The sequence below is a fragment of the Helicoverpa armigera genome, chromosome 31 (assembly GCF_030705265.1).
Source record: "Helicoverpa armigera isolate CAAS_96S chromosome 31, ASM3070526v1, whole genome shotgun sequence".
In the NCBI taxonomy this organism is placed as follows: Eukaryota; Metazoa; Arthropoda; class Insecta; order Lepidoptera; family Noctuidae; genus Helicoverpa; species Helicoverpa armigera.
This window is the reverse complement of record NC_087150.1, coordinates 2,686,565-2,703,215: the sequence shown is the minus strand read 5'-3', so window position 1 is coordinate 2,703,215 and position 16,651 is coordinate 2,686,565. Positions and strand designations below refer to the sequence as shown.

Below are 16,651 nucleotides of genomic sequence, written 5' to 3'. Positions count from 1 at the left end.
TTTTTATTAGTTTAATCTTAACACTAACAGTTTTTATGAATAGTGCTGTAATCCTGAAAAATTAAAACTAATTTTGATTAGTATTTTTCGGATTGTGTAAGGCCCAAACTCCACTAAAGCGGAGCGGAGAAGTTTTTAAATCACCTATAGGATTTCGTTTTTCAAATATCTCCGCCTCTTTCAATAGTATCTCTGAGCGAAGATATTCTATTGGTTGTTTAGAATCTTCTCTGATTTACTTTGCTGAAGTTTCGGCTTAAGGATGCATCTTAACCAAACGGGAGAGTCTTCAGTATCTAACTAACACACTTAACAGTGTCCAACTATCGAATTCTTATAGAGAACACCCCTAGTTCTAGTTCATTCTTCGTTACTTTCAAAAACACCAAAAATCGTCCCTTAATTTTCGAAACCACATCGTTTACTTTTTTTGCTGAATTCAGCAAAACTATGCCATGATACTCAAGTACCTAATCCACTTTTAGTACCCAGTAGTGAAAGATTTTACGTTCCATTACGCCAATTCACATCTGTGTGGGTGAACTCTAAAGCTGATGTAATACCTACTCCATTTTCACAGTAATATTCTGACGTCATATACTTCCGATCTAGAAAATTTTGCTAAGAAACTGTCAATATACATTATGTCTCAAATATGCTAATCAGATATTGGCGCTCATGAACTGTATTGTAATTGTGAATTTGAGGGTCTAATGACGTTAGTTAAAACTGATTTAAGGGCTGTCTTCCCCATTTTCAAGGACTACGTTTGAGTGTTTGTATATTTTCGACTACATAGTGGTGTTTTTCAAATGGCTTCATGCAAGCATTACTATTAGGAAGACTCAAGTTTGGCAAACTGATTTCGGCAGCAGCTTGAAGCCTGCATTTGTGCCTTTTCGGTAGCCATATCCTTATGTCCTACTTATTTGTATGATTCAAGTGTATGTAGATACGATATGTATAATTTTACGTCATATGACCTCTAAAAACTACGTAGCAGAAATATCCAGTCCAATAATGCTAGCAAGAATTTTCTGCCTAGTCACCACCGCCCACTTTGAAAGATGTCGTCCACCTTTGTCCACGCCGTGACCTTTGGTTTCCTAAAGATTACTCAGCTTGGCGATGTCGTTATTCATATTTTTGTGTGTTTTTAGAGGTCGAAAAGGGCATGCAAAGACTGGATTGTCATGCTGTTGGATATAAAATTGCGATCCATGGAAATCTCGTTTCTAAGCAACTTCAGGGATCGATCGCAAGGTTAAGCAGCGCTTGGAGCGTTTGATGGGTGACCATCTTGTCATGATGAACTCCTACGTGTTTCGGAAGGCACGTCAAATTAGGGTCACATTTCCAATTATTATCTGAACATTTTGACAGTCGTTATGAGTAGTTGAGAAGCCATGACTGACAATCATTACAAGTAACCAGCAAGGGGTATGGACTGGAAACCAATGTAGTTAGCTAAGTAAAAAGAGCAAATAAAAGGCTGGAAGATGATGAGACTGACACTTCTTTTTTGCCGATGATTCGATTTTTCAGATCTGCTTTCGAGAGGCTTATTCTCGTTTTTATGAGTGGCGTTTTTACGCTGGCATTTTGAGAACTGCAGACATGCAAAAACTATAGTCTGAAAACGGCGACTGGGATGAATTCAAGTTCTTAAATCTACGTATTCATTTCATTGAATGCTACTTCATGCCCTGAAAAGGGTGTTCTATTACTATCAGTCCTTAGCAATTGGACCGGAGTTGTTTGATTTCGTGCTACCAGAAAATAATAAAGTATAGCTATCATAGGATGTTATTACCTCTTACTTCTATTTATTTATTTTTATATACAAAGGTAACTTCCAATTAAATTGTTTCTTCTTTTGCACTTAAAGGTTAACTGAACGCAAACACGATCTTTCATCTGACCTTCATATTCATCATCATCATCTGCCTAGACTTTTCCGAAATATGTTGAGGTCGGCTTCCAGTCTATCCGGACGCAGCTGAGTACCAGTGTTATACAGTGAACGAATGCCTATCTGACCTCCTCAACCCAGTTACCCAGACTGCCTTACATTTCTAACGGATCTTCATAGCAAACACCAATTAAATAAATATTCAATCATCATCGTCAGAATTTCATTCACTCTACAAATACAAGTACAAACAATAAAAATGCCCCTCGTAAAATCTTTACAGCTAAATCATCTAGCTAGCTTATCACCTGAAGGTTGGCAAACAGCCAGGGTGTACGGCATACGTCACACGGTGTCAACGCCTTGCTGACGTTGGCACTCTGATTGTCATTGGTTACCTTACCTACTTCGAACGTTACTTTGCCAAAAATAGTGCCGTTCACCTTCATGTTATATTTTTGATAGTTTGTGATGGTCTATTAGTCTATTCGGTTAATGAGACCTTATCTTTAGCTGATTGTGTGATTATCATCGAATTTAGGTGTTAGAAGGATGAAATATTCTTGACTGTCTCCCCCAATTTCTACTATGACACTACTTCTCGTACACGGATAAAATACATATATCCTTTGTCACCCAGGCATAGTGCAGCTTCTTAATAGTGGATTCGTTTTCCCTATGAGCTGATTTTAATTTGCATAGTTTCCCGGGGTTACGGGAACAGATAAATTGGAGCCTCCGAAACCGGGAACAAACAGATTTAATTGATTCCAAGAAGATTTTGAGTCCTAGAAAAATTGGCTTAGGGTCGGTTCATATCTAACGGAATATGCGTCGCGTATTATCGGTCGCGTAACGCCAGAACTGACAAATATACGGTAAAACATTCAATCATTCACACCTAACCGATGATGCGTTAGTGCGTCGATCATACATTTATGATACGCTCGACGCATTTTCCGTCAGATATGAACCGACCCTTAGTATTTCATCCCTTGTCACCAAATTCCTGTTTGAAATTCCCATGAGCCAATGGATTGAAATTCCCTCAGGCCCATGGATAGAAAAGGTTATTTAACGAGTCGATCCCACCAATACATCAAAGTGTGTGTGTCACAAGGTTTACATAAAGTGGATCGCGGTCACGCTTTTGATCTACCAAAGGTTGGGCCGAATATTGTTGGAGACAGGTGTTTTTATACATATAGTAACTGGTTGAGGGGTTCAGATAGGGCAGTCGCTCCTTGCAAAGCACTGGTACTCAGCTGCATCCGGTTAGACTGGAAGCCGACCCCAACATAGTTGAGAAAAGGGCTCGGAGGATGATGATAGATGTTTTTATATAGCTGTAGATGTACCGATAGGAATAGATGAAAGTAGCTGTAAATTTTGATGAAGGAATTACTTAGTTTCTAAGATAAGCTCGCCTTTATAATAATAGGATAGAATGGTGATGTAGGCTGGGTTGAGGAACTGGATGCCATAGATTCCCAGACCCCCTCCACTCAGGCGAGGTCGGAGTGCCGCTGGGCCTTTTTAGTGGGTATACCGGGAACGTCGTTACCGGGGAGTCCCACATACCCCTCTCCCGTCCCCCGACGGGAAGGGCATGCGTAATAGCATTTTTTACCCAGCGACAACAAAAAAAAAAAAAAAAAAGGCTGGGTTGAGGAGGTAAGATAGGCAGTCGCTTCTTGTAAAGCACTGGTACTCAGCTGATTCCGGTTAGACTGGAAGCCGACCCCAACATAGTTGGGAAAAGGCTCGGAGGATGATGAGGATGGTGATTATTTTCACCGATATATGCCAATCTCCTGCGGTTTCAGTCGCGTTCCGTGGGCTGATAAGATATAACCTATGTAACTTGAGAAGTGTTCAGCTTAATATAATAGATTTTCTCCTTAAAAGCTAATTACAGATCCATATATCTGTCGTTATGTCTATGGAGAGATATAAAACTTCCAAGCCAACCATCCGGCTGAACGGTATTGTTTAGCGCGGACGTAAACTATGGAAAACATTTAGAAACATATTTCTTTCAAAAAATCACAGTTTTGAATTTAAAGAGAATTCCTATAGGCTTCCTCAGGAATGGATAAATAAGCCCTCAATTTTTATTAAACGGTTTTATTTAGCTCACCCCGTTTGTTTTATTATTTATTATTTATTCATTCTTGGGTCAAATTTAGAAATTGAAATTTCAGTGCCTTCCTGTTGTCAGATTGATCTGAAATTTGGTACACACCTTTATTTCCGATGACAATACAATATAGTAATATCAATAACATTGCAAATCCAAGATGGCCGCCGTTTCAAAATGGCGGATAACGTAGGTTTTATCAATCCCATCAATATGGGTATCAAATGAAAGTGCTCAACCAGTAGAATACAATGTACTATATAAAATTCAAATCCAAGATGGCGGCCTCTACAAAATGGCGGATAACTTAGGTTTTATCAATCCCATCAACATGGGTATCAAATGAAAGGTCTCAACAAGTAGAATACAATTTACTATGCAAAATTGAAATCTAAGATGGCAGCCGCTACCAAATGGCTGATAACAATCTTTAAACGGTTTTATTTAGCTCATCCCGCTTGTTTTATCCTTGGTCAAATTTAGTAATTCAAATTTCACCCTCTTCCTGTCAACCGATTAATCTGAAATTTTGTATACACTTTTAATTCCGATGACAATACAATATAGTAATATCAATAACATTGTAAATCTAATATGGCCGCCGGTACAAAATGGCGGATTACATATTTTTCCACCACCCCCTCAATATGGGTATCAAATGAAAGGGCTACACAAGTAGAATACTGTTAGCAACCCCAGCGGGGCCCAACAGGGCCAAGGCCTGCCTGGGCTGCGGGATTGTTCGAAAGAGTTACCGTGGCCCTGGTACATAAAAGGCCTACGACGAAACATAACTATTTTTAGTCAGTAAGAGTCTGGCACCCCCTTACCGCTGCTGACCCAGGGAGGGGTCACTTGATGATTTTTGGCGTCGTTAAAAAAATTTACTTTTTTTTTAAATTAGATTGTAATAAATTATCAGGTAAGAGACCGTGTAATAATGATGCACTAAATGAATTAGATAGAATGAGGAATGTTCGGTAGGCATTTTCATTAAATACTAAAAACTAGAAAATAAAAAATCGGTAAAAAAACTTTTAAGTCAAACGGTTTTATCTTATGTGCACTGAAAACTAGAAAATAAAAAAATAGTTACTTACCTGTCAACCTACGTAGGTGGTCTTGGTCATATTAGACTAAAATAAAAACGTGGGGCCCCTCTGAAACCCTACCTATGGCAAAGCATATCTTTATACTTTGGTAGATCATGAGCTCGGCGTTCGCTGGTGAAGCCGCTACGGCTGATTTATTGATTGTCAAAATCTCCAGTTACGATTATAGTAAGTCGATGCAATCCACAACTATTATACCTCTAGAAGAAAGTACTACAGCAACAGTTAATGGGCCCCACGTTTTTATTTTAGTCTAATATGACCAAGACCACCTACGTAGGTTGACAGGTAAGTAACTATTTTTTTATTTTCTAGTTTTCAGTGCACATAAGATAAAACCGTTTGACTTAAAAGTTTTTTTACCGATTTTTTTTTAAAATTGTACCAATAGTTCTTGGTATAAGTTAGGGCTTTCAAATACCGGATTTTTTCAATACCGGTATCAATACCGGTATTAGAAATTTCAATACCGTGATCACGTGATCACGGTATTGTCGGTCATGCAAATATTGCAATAGTCCAGATATTAAAAGTTGTCGCTCCTTTATGCGTCTTCGAAGTGCTTTTGCAAGATTTTGGCTTAAGTCATTAGCTTGACCATCTAACTTCTTCAACATAAATTTTAGCGCAATATCCGCTTTTAGTAAATTGGCATCCCGTTTACAAACTAACATTTTTTAATATTGTCAAATCGAATTCGTCTAATTCGAAATCGGAGTTTAATTTTAGATCGATTAAAACTTTTAAAACACAATCCTTTAGTTTCAAAAAGCGTCCAATCTTAGCCCCGACACTATGACTAAAAATGAGATTGACTTCATCATGACGAACAAGAAGCACATAGTCAGAGACGTCTCCGTGATCAATAGGTTTAACACCGGTAGCGATCACCGACTTGTCCGAGGCTCTCTGAATATCAACTTCAAGGCCAAACGTTTCCGTCTGATGAAGGCCAGGCTCCGACCAACACTGCTCCAAACCATGACAGGATCTGAAACGTTCCAGTCAAATTTGGAGAACCGATTTGCCGCCGTGGAAACCACAACAGACGTTAACCAGAACCACGAATATGTGGTTCGGATCCCCAGGGAGGAAGGTTCGAGATTCTGTAACATGCAGCGTCAGGGCTTATGAAGAAACGACGTGAAAACCCGCCTCGTCAGCTAAGCGGGCTCTAAACCAAGATATCTACAAGCACGTACGACTCGACCTCCGGTGCTCCAATACTCTTGACATTGAAAGACCAATTGAGCTGAATCGGGGGTCAAAGGTATTCGTACAATCTCTTGGAAGAAGCCACTTGACGAAGCTGACCACAACAAATGGAGAAGTCATTTCTTCGGTGCCGGCAGTCTTTTCGGAAGTGGAAAACTTCTATGGCCGGTTATACGCATCGCATGCATCTCGACCTTATCCCGGAAATGAGGATTCTAGAGCCACATTAACACGCCATTTCACCGAAGACCTGCCAGTAGTCAGCAGTGGCGAAATCGAGATCGCTCTGAGACAGCTCAAAAATGGAAAAGCCCCTGGCGAGGATGGCATTACAACAGAGCTGTTAAAAACAGGAGGTAAGCCCGTACTGGGGGAGCTCCAGAAGCTTTTTAATGCCGTCCTGTTTGAAGGGAGAACTCCAGAGGCGTGGAGTAGGAGTGTTGTCGTCCTGTTCTTCAAAAAGGGAGACAAAACCCTGCTGAAGAACTATCAGCAGGCGGGTATGCTGGAGATAAAAGTTGGCGCTTAATACACAAGTGTGAAGTGTGAGAATAAGATTACGAGTACATACATCTTACGAGTCGTAGTTATTTATCTTATTTATTACAACATCCTGCTACTTATTACAACAAACCACAATAATTAAAATTATAAAAAGATTGTAATACCGTAATCACGGTATGGGCTCCTCAATACCGGTATTGAAAAATACCAAAATATATCCGTGATCACGGTATTACGGGATCCCGTAATACCGGTATTGAAAGCCCTAGTATAAGTGCTTTCAAACAACAAAACTATTCATACAGATGATTTTAACTAATATTTTAATTAACGAAGCATATTAATTAATACTCCGTGTAATACATAGACAGTTTATATACTTTATTACCCAAACATACGCCGACATTTTGTTTTTGACCTTGTCTGTTGGCATGTGTTACTATATTCTGGCTATTAGATAGCTATGTCGTTGTGATATCGTTTTTTCAACGAAACTTATCATCTGCCTAGCCTTTTCCCAACTAAGTTTGTAGCTTCCAGTCTCACTGGATGCAGCTGAGAATCGAACTCACTCGATCGCTAGATGCACCAAAGCAGAGCAGAAAGGAAAAGTTCTTAAACAACCAATAAAAATTCGCTATTCAAACATCTGACTCCGCCCAATCAGTAGTATCCCTTTTTTTTTTTTTGTTTCTGCTGTGGAAAATGCCTGACGCATACACACACCGCCCGGGGAGACGGTGAGGTTATGTGGGGCTTGCACCCACTGAAAACCTCAGCTTTTCTGCCGTCTTCTGCCTTTTAGAGAGGGGCCACGAGGACCAAAGACGACTTTCGTGACCACTGAGGGATACATCCCTGAGCAGAAGAATTCTATTGGTTGTTTAAAGACTTCTCTGCTTTGGTGGCTGGTCGGGCTCTATTGCTGCTTTTTGACCGATATATCCCAGATCAAATACATATAAATAAATATATAGTAAGTCTGACACCAGTGTAACCAAGGGGTATTGGGTTGCCCAGGGAACTGGGTTGAGGAGGTCAGATAGGGCAGTCGCTCCTTGTAAAGCACTGGTACTCAGCTACATCCGGTTAGACTGGAAGCCGACCCTAACATGTTGGGGAAAAGGCTCGGAGGATGATATCTCAGATCAAATATTATGTCTCCCTTGTTAATGCATGTTTAAAACTGAAAATCTTTTTATTACATATTAAAAAAATAAGTATTCCGTTTATCTATCACGCGTTATTGTATTCTATATCGGGTTTCCAAATCATTTTCCATCACACCGTAGATTGCTTCACCATTATACCATTAAAACGATCATGCTTTGTGTTTGTGGCTTTGTTTTTCAAAATTTTGGTATAGCGCGCTTGTAACTAAACACGTTCATTTGTTTCAGACGTCAGACACCCCATTGCAGGTATGTTGTAGTTCTACCCTCATTTCTTTATTATATTTATTTATATCAAAGATGTCTTGTCACGCGAAAGCGGATGAGCTTCACTTGTGTGTGTAAACGTTCATGTACACTGTCTATGTGTGACTCGGCGTCTCGACCACTAGTGAGCTCTCCCGAGCTTACGCATACGAAGACAATGTACATGTATATTTACACATACACGTATGGCTTATATGCTTTCGTGTGATAAAACGTCTGTAACTGCCTTGATGGTGTAGTGGTCATGAGCGACTGCCGAACATGTAATATTCAGCTAGCCGAGACTGATGTAGGATTTTTTCTTCTATAAGTTTCGTCTAAATAGCTAAGTACCAGTGAACCAAATGATGCGACTGCCTATCTGAGCTACTCAACCCAGTTACCAGGACAACCCTTTAGCCCTTAACAAGACTGGTTGTGAAACTTTCTGGCTTTTTAATGACATAGAGGAAAACTCTTCATGTCAATATTGTCACCCATTAATGGACCGATCGTACCAAGAGTTGCGTAACCTTATGATCAATCAACATGTGCAGGTGTTAATTAGCTACGAGCTCACACTCTTCTATCTGGCGACTTCTCAGGAGTAATTCTTTACTTCGAGCGAGTCTCATCGTTTCCTTGGTCGTCCTCTTCCTCTTTATTTATTTACATGCTGGGGACCTTCATAACTAAATAGACAACTGTTTTGTCACATCTATATTCCCAAAACATCTTCCAACACGTTATCTAATTTCTGTACATCACCGGAATACTGCTGGCTATGAAAATAAACCACGGCTAAATATATGAGTGTGTAATATTAATGTGGCCGTGACAGTTTACGGCGTTCCGACCAGGTTAGTTCCGACCAGTTGGGCCAAGAGTAAGGTCTTTTGATATGTTTTTGAAGTAGGCTGTCCTTGGTTAGGTAGAATTTCATATCGGTTTTTTCTCTATAGGATGAAGTTACTGTTTCAGCCTTTTTCATCGTCCCACTGCTGGGCACAGGCCTCTTCTCACACGACGACGAAGTACGTAGAGTTTTAAAGTCGGTTCTTCTTCATAGGACTGTAGAATGGTGACCCATTCTTAGTATACTCTCGGTGTTTACCGTGATTTCACCAGCTTTCCAAGGGACTCCTCATAACACTAATTTTGAGTTTTCAGTATTAGCTGATATTGACATTTTTTACTGTAATTTCAACACCATCTATCTATCTATCTGTCATTCATGGTTCAATTGATACAGCTTGGTGATCGAAGGACAGTGTAGTCTTAGTAATAGGGTCCCGTTTTACTTCTTGGATTCGGAACCTTAATGAAAATAGTACAGCAGCGCTTATGACCACTATACCATGCCAAGGAGGAAGTTTGTATGTCTATCTATGCTTTTTGGATCGGGTGGCTTTTCTCTATATACCTTTTTGACATTTTCTTCCAAATGATGCTTTATAAATGTTTGGTTATTCTCATATTACGTTACTAGCTGTTCCCCGTAGTTACATCCGCGTCCTGAGCTTACAACTTCCTGCACCGGATGAAAGTAGCCTATGGTCTTTATCAGGCTCAAATATCGGTTAAATAGGTTCCGTAAGTAGACCGACGGAGTTATTTTCTCGTTTATAACATAAGTAAGTACTTAGCAAAATCCGTTGTAAGCAAACTTTGTTCGGGAAAGCGACCTTGACATTACAAGCGAAATGTATTATGTAAGGAGTAAATACAGACAAGGGCTAAATATAGCTATGTGATGTCTGAACTTTTAGATGAGTCATACGGAAAATGTACTAAATTACGTTGTAATTTGGTTTGAATGCGACATCACTTGCGAACTAATGATTGGAGTCTTCTTAGCGAGTGAGCTGCAGATTTAATTACCTAACAAGTTCTAGTGTTAGAGTTTCTCAAATCCGCCTGACGGCCTCTGACGTGACATTTTAACAACGTCTGCTACTGAGTAGCATTTGGGGACGACGGCTTTACGTACGGCCTCCCAGACACCATTGGTGTTTCATCACCAACTTCCAGACTCTAGGCTGCTTTGTGAAAGTTTGTAAAACCCACAAAGCGATTTCAATCCGATGCAGAAATTGAAGCTGAGTTCCCATGCACCGCTTTGCCTTGATTAGACCATCGAGGTAGTTTACAATGACCTAAACTATGTAAACAAAGTACGGTTGTCATCTAAATCTTTCAAATCTTTTTCATAAATTAATATTACTGTTCACTTACTCGTAAATAATATTAATTTATACTTACGCCACGGAAGCAATCTAACATGTAAAATATGTCCTAGAAGCACCATAATCATACAACTGCATGACGTAACATTGTCGCAGCGTCTTCGATGTGAATAATAGAAAAACTGTAACTTTATAGTCACACGGTTTAAATGCGTCATACGTCTGATTGTTGTGTTAGACTTTGTTAAAGTAAAAACAGAAGAAGGCAAAACATATACTATGAAGTAAAAATTTACCGTCTTACCACAAAAACTTTTAAACGTCAGTTTATGCCTTGTCTAAAAAAATGTCAAATTATGACGTTGACATAAGGTTCATTTTGCAGCCAAAATTTTATTAGACAAGTGTAAAACAGGGTTTAAAGTTTTTGTAGTAAGGCCCTTATAGTTTAAATAAATAGTGTAAAAAAGACAGTAGAAAAACACGCTAATCTTGGTCAAAGTTCTCTGCAAGACTTTTCTAATAAGTCCAAACGCAGCCATGATACGACGTTCCGTCATGAAGTTCCAGTTCATATCTTCCGACTCTATCATCGGATCAGTTCGACTGTACTGTTATTGTATTGTCATCAGAACTTCATACACACAAGCCGTTCTATTTATAGCGTAGGTTCGTATCTAAAGCAGTTTATTTATTTCTATGTAACGAAACTAATCCATTTTGGCAAAAAACTGTCAGGAGAGAACTTTAAGAGAGAACATGGATTTTCCTTGCAAAACGTCCACCACGGACCACGTGGAGACCACGGACTAGCAAGCGCAGCGTAGGACGTCCACCAACAAGGTGGACAGACGATCTTATAAAGGTCGCCGGAATACGCTGGATGCAGGTCGCCTCCAACTGGTATCTGTGGAGATCTAAGGGGAAGGCCTATGTTCAGCAGTGGACGTCCTATGGCTGCGATGATGATGATGAAAACGTCATAAATAGCATTTATGAAGACATGACATCAAAATAAAACTAACTGGATAGAATATAGCAAAAACAAGCAGGATGTTTATTCTACGTCAAAAAACCATTCTACGTTAATATTACATCAGTTACGTTTTACAGGTTTACAGCGTAGCCAGATTGGCTTTCAGCCAGCATTGCCAAAGAAATAGCTGTAACGAATGTTACTCTTAGAGTTTTATTTGTATGAGCTTTTTTCCTAGTTGTCCGCATTTTGGGATCTTGGTTTTCGCAGACTTTCTTAAACCATTTACTGAACAGAGTCTTTCTGAACATTTACCTTCTTAAAAAGAGTGTCCCATGTAGTTTCTTGCCGGCTCTTCTCTTCGAGACTAACTTTTTGGAACCATGCAACTATTGTGTGTGACAATTCATAAGAGCCTGCAAAGGCCTATTTGAAAAAGAAATAATAACTTCGAAGCATTTTCAGTTGTCAAATCACCGATTTGACCAATGAGTCGGCATTTCACGGCTTGTTATGGTTTGGTTATTGTTTTAATGCTACTCAAGCTTAGAGTCATCATTTTTCAACAGACATAGAAAGGAGAAAAATTCGGATTACTAAATCATCGGATTATTACATCGTTCTAGATGTCGGTGGCAAAATAAAGTCAGTAGCAACCCCGAGAGACCCATTTCGATCACCCCAAAATTAATTTTACGTTTTTCTTTTGTTTTTGGCAGTTGTTTTTTCTCTTCTTTTGCTATTGTGTTGTGTTTAGTATGTTAGTGTCGTTAAGAGCATTTTAGCTTCGTTTCCATCATAGAAACTTATTTGATATGCCCATATTATTGCTGATTCCTTTGCCTTAAGACCATTCATGTCAAACTAAAGCTAGATTCTATTGTTTCCAAGAGAATTATTCAAACATCTATGACACGTAACGAGAGGCCTTGAAACTTTATTGTTTTTAATATTGGTCTCACATGAATTCTCATGTGACGTCATTCCGTGAGACGATCATTAGCTCTCTATGGCTTCCGTCTAAGTCTGTGAACGTTTCATTAATGTGGCTAGTGGTTGTCTATTTTGGGAAAGTAACACTCTTTCTGGTGTTGTCAATACTGTCTTTCATTCATTTTCTATCGATAGGATCATTTTTGACAAACATTTCATTTAGTTATTTGTTTCTTATCAGTGTACCTCCTGTCTGCATTGCATTCATGAGGAATGATTGTATACAATCGGTCTTTTCAGTTAAGAATATTAAGTTTAATGAAAATCCCACCATGTCAAAAAATAAACTCTTTATTGAATTTTAGTACAACTTTAGTAGAATTTTTGTAGTAACTGACTCCCTTACAATGTGATAAACTCAAAAGTAACTCTGTCTGACGCGCTGTCACGCCGAAACCATTGAACCTATTTAACGGGTGCCTAGTTAGTCTCGAGCCTGAGATGAGAAAGGACATAGGTTGTGCGAAAGGTAGTACTCCGAAGATATAGATGGAACCGCGGGCAAGAGCTAGGACTACTATACATAATTTATAGCTGTGTCCAAAATACTTTCAATTTCTTGCTTTATAGCAACAACATCTTATTCTACATTGTCTTAATTATTTAGTGTTAGCATTCTCACTAGTGTTTTGGATGTTTCCGGTGGGGCTTCTATAATTGTAAAGCTGTTCATTATTTATGTAAAGTTTATGCTTTTTACGTCATTCCAGCACCAGAAATCATGTGACATTGTTTTAAGTAGCAGTTTCTTTCGCAATTTTGGATTTTGATGGAATTTAAATCTTCATCTTCATGCCAATTGGTTACAAGGATTGACTTTCTAGCTCTAACCTCTAATTTCTGTTCATTAATTATTGTTATTGAATCTTAATTTGTTTTAACTAGCTTCCGGCAGCGGTTTCACCGGCGTCCCATAAGATAAAAAGTTGCCTTTCCTATATGCTTTTGAAAGCATATCTAGGAGACTTAATAACTTTTCCAGAAAATAATCTGTTTAAGCTGTAGAGTTTATTTGCCTGAAATCCTTAAAATCTCAGAAACTCACAAAGTCCAAAATATCTTCTAGTAGATAGCCCTTTTATCTAGGAAGGCTGTTGGCTACTTATTATATTACCCTGGTGTCTTAGGTTACTCGAACGGGACTTGGGTGAAACTGCTGACTTTAGCTAGTGAGATATATTTCCGTGATTAAAAACAATGCACTTTAATTCTGAGCCTCACTACACGCATTAATCCAGTAACATTCCATACCGATGCCTTTAACCTCCTTCAAGCGAGAACCGTTTCCTAACCTATACACAATCGCCAGTTGTGATAAGAGCTGATAAGGTACACTTCCGGCTTGCATTTGTGCTAGTACTGGGTTTCTTAGCGGATTTTTTAGTCCTTTTTGTGGTAACTGTGTTTATGCCATTTTCGCATTACGATTAAGTAGGTTAGTGGCCGTTCCCTATATTCTATCTGTTCATTTGCTGTCTGGAGATAAAATTGAGATGCTCGCCCCATGCAAGTAACGTCAAATTCCTGTCTTCCTATGAGACTGTGGAAGTGTACATTCGTCTCATCTTCGTATTTCTTGAGAAGTCTTAACCTTAAATCCTTATATTATTTGTAATTACTAAAGGATAAACATTATAATATGCGAAAACTTGTAAAATAGCTGTATCAGAATAGTAATATAGGCTGCTGTTAATCCATCATCATCATCATTCTCCTGCCCTTATCCTGTTAATCCATCTGCGAGAATTAGTTCGGACCCGGGTTATCTAATTTGTGTATCTTTGATTTATCAATTAGTTCTAGCCCTGAGTACCTGTTTTTTTTTTTTAAGAGAAATCCTCAAAATTTTCTTTCCCGCTGTGGGTGGAGGGTGTGTTAGACTCTCACTGACGAAAACCCATCATGTTCCTTCTTAAGCCCTTTATGTACCAGCGCCGCGGTAACTCGCGCGAACAATCTACTTCATTTTCAAACAAATCAATAACTACTAAGGATTGTACAAATAACGAACGATCGTCGATCATTAAACAATAAATATGTGAGTCCAAAGAAATAAATTGCTCTAACAACATTGAAGTTCTGATAAAAGAATCCTTGGGTTTACATTACAACTCGTGATAAGGTGGTAACTCATCGATCAATGACGAATTTCAAATTGTAGACTTGGTATGATTTATGGTCTGTAGTCTACTGTGATGGTGACGAGCCCATAAGAGAGTTCTTCCGTGTTTTGGAAGGCACGTTAGATCGCTAGGTCCCAATTGTCATTTGAATATTTTTGGCAGTCGTTACGGGTAGCCAGAAGCCAATAGGTCTGACAACCAGAGTGTTCCGGTACCCAGAGTTCAGGAAATCAGATAAGCAGTCTGAAATGATTTAGAAAAATCTTTTACCAATAGAAAGCTACGTTTTTTAAGAGTGAAAACGCTATATTTTATAGAGGTTCAAGGAATAGTTCCCCTGGGACGCCAGAAAAACAGCCATTATCTTTAAAACCGAGTTCAAGACCTAAATTGTGGGAAAACCAGAATCTTAACTTCAACGTCACTACAATAAATTCACTAGCGAACTTACAGCCGTTCCCAAAATCTATCTATCTGTTGTTTCACTTACTACAGATAGGCATTGTCATAACTTGTATGGAATTAACGTCAAAATCCTATCTCAAGTAAGCAAATCAAAGGATAGAGTATAGGGAACGGTCTTCAGATAGTAACACTAACACAAAATAATGACTTTGACCTGTCTACGCTGATAAGCCAGTAGGAAGTATTCTGACATACTTATCTCAGTAACTGAGTACATAGACATACTAACTTAGTAATAAGTACATTGTTAGCTTATTAAACAAATGAACATCGTTTACGTAATGTTAGTGGATTTATGAAATATCTTGGGGTAGGTTTTGAGTTGAATGAGGAAGATTCTCAATTTCCAAGCTCAGTAAGAGTAAATGTAGGCGGTAAGAGTCGGGCGCCTCTTTCCTCACTCTCAGCATCAGGTCACCGAAGATCGAGGCAGGTGCAGCATGTCTTGATCCATCAACCCAAGTGACAGTTTTGTACACGATGTTTGCCTTGCAGTGTGATCGTCTCATCATCCGTCTAGCCCTTTCCCAACTACGTTAGTGGCGGTTTTCAGTCTAACCCGAGGCATCTGAGTACCTTTCTTTTACAAGGAGCGACTGCCTATCTGACCTCCTCAACCCAGTTACTCGTAGAACCCAATACCCTTAGGAAAGACTGGTTGTCAGACTTACTGACTTCTTTTTTTTAAATATTGGAATAGAAACAATAAAAAGAAATACTACTCGTACAACCCAATACCCTTAGGAAAGACTGGTTGTCAGACTTGCTGGCTTCCTCTTTTATAATATTGGAATAAAAAAAAAAAAAAAAATACTGCCATTCGTACGTCTCTAGTTATTGGTCAATAATTTAAGACATAGGTTATACTTTTTTCACACATTTCATCTATCCACGTGTAGACCACCTAAGTTTTTTTTCTTCCTTCATTTTCAATGTCACCAGGATGTTATAATTTAACTACAAAAACTACTTACATCACAACAAATATAAGATTATCTAATGTCAATAACCTATCACGAGATTTGGCGGCAAAAAACGGTCCGCCATCTTGTTTTTTTTTTTGCCTCCATTTCTATTCTGGTTCTTATGTGTTGTGGGCCTTAAAAATTGCGATTTATAATTAGGTATGACTAATATTAAGTGCTCTTTAATTCTTTTCTCTATGGGAAGATCAATGCGTAATTAAGTAATAAGAAATGGGGTTTACTAATTTGTTTAAATAAAACTACTTTTACTTTTTTGGTGATAGATATGTAAATGGGTATTTGAATACGATTGTAGACATTTTATCCGGTACTAAAGTAGGTTCTAAATAAATAAATACATGCAGCTTAACCGAAATATCTGAGCTATATTCTTAAAAAAATACAAAGTGAAGATAGAAGAGCAAAATAGACAATAGAAGAAACCGCAATATCAACTATAATAATATCAAATACATAGTTATATTTGCGCAATAAAAATTATTTTCTTTCTATATTTCTTTCATCAAACACATGGTATGAAGCAGGAGAGGTAGACTAAAGGAAATATGTATGGGTTGCCTAAAAGATGAAGAATGAAACTGAAAAAAATATTGTATAGACCAAAAAATATTTAGAACAGAC

At 38.5% G+C, this 16,651-nt stretch overlaps 1 protein-coding gene across 3 annotated transcripts in view; it reads left to right on the top strand.

The window, feature by feature from the left end:
• LOC110378619 (la-related protein 1) overlaps positions 1–16,651 on the top strand; it is a 99,430-nt gene that overhangs the window by 9,333 nt on the left and 73,446 nt on the right. For 2 of the 3 annotated variants that reach the window (XM_064043386.1, XM_064043388.1), the window contains exon 2: positions 8,284–8,304. The exons of the other annotated variant lie outside the window; for it this stretch is intronic. In XM_064043386.1, the coding sequence (XP_063899456.1) occupies positions 8,284–8,304 (21 nt within the window). The remainder of the gene's footprint in view (positions 1–8,283; positions 8,305–16,651) is intronic. 3 annotated transcript variants of the gene reach the window in all.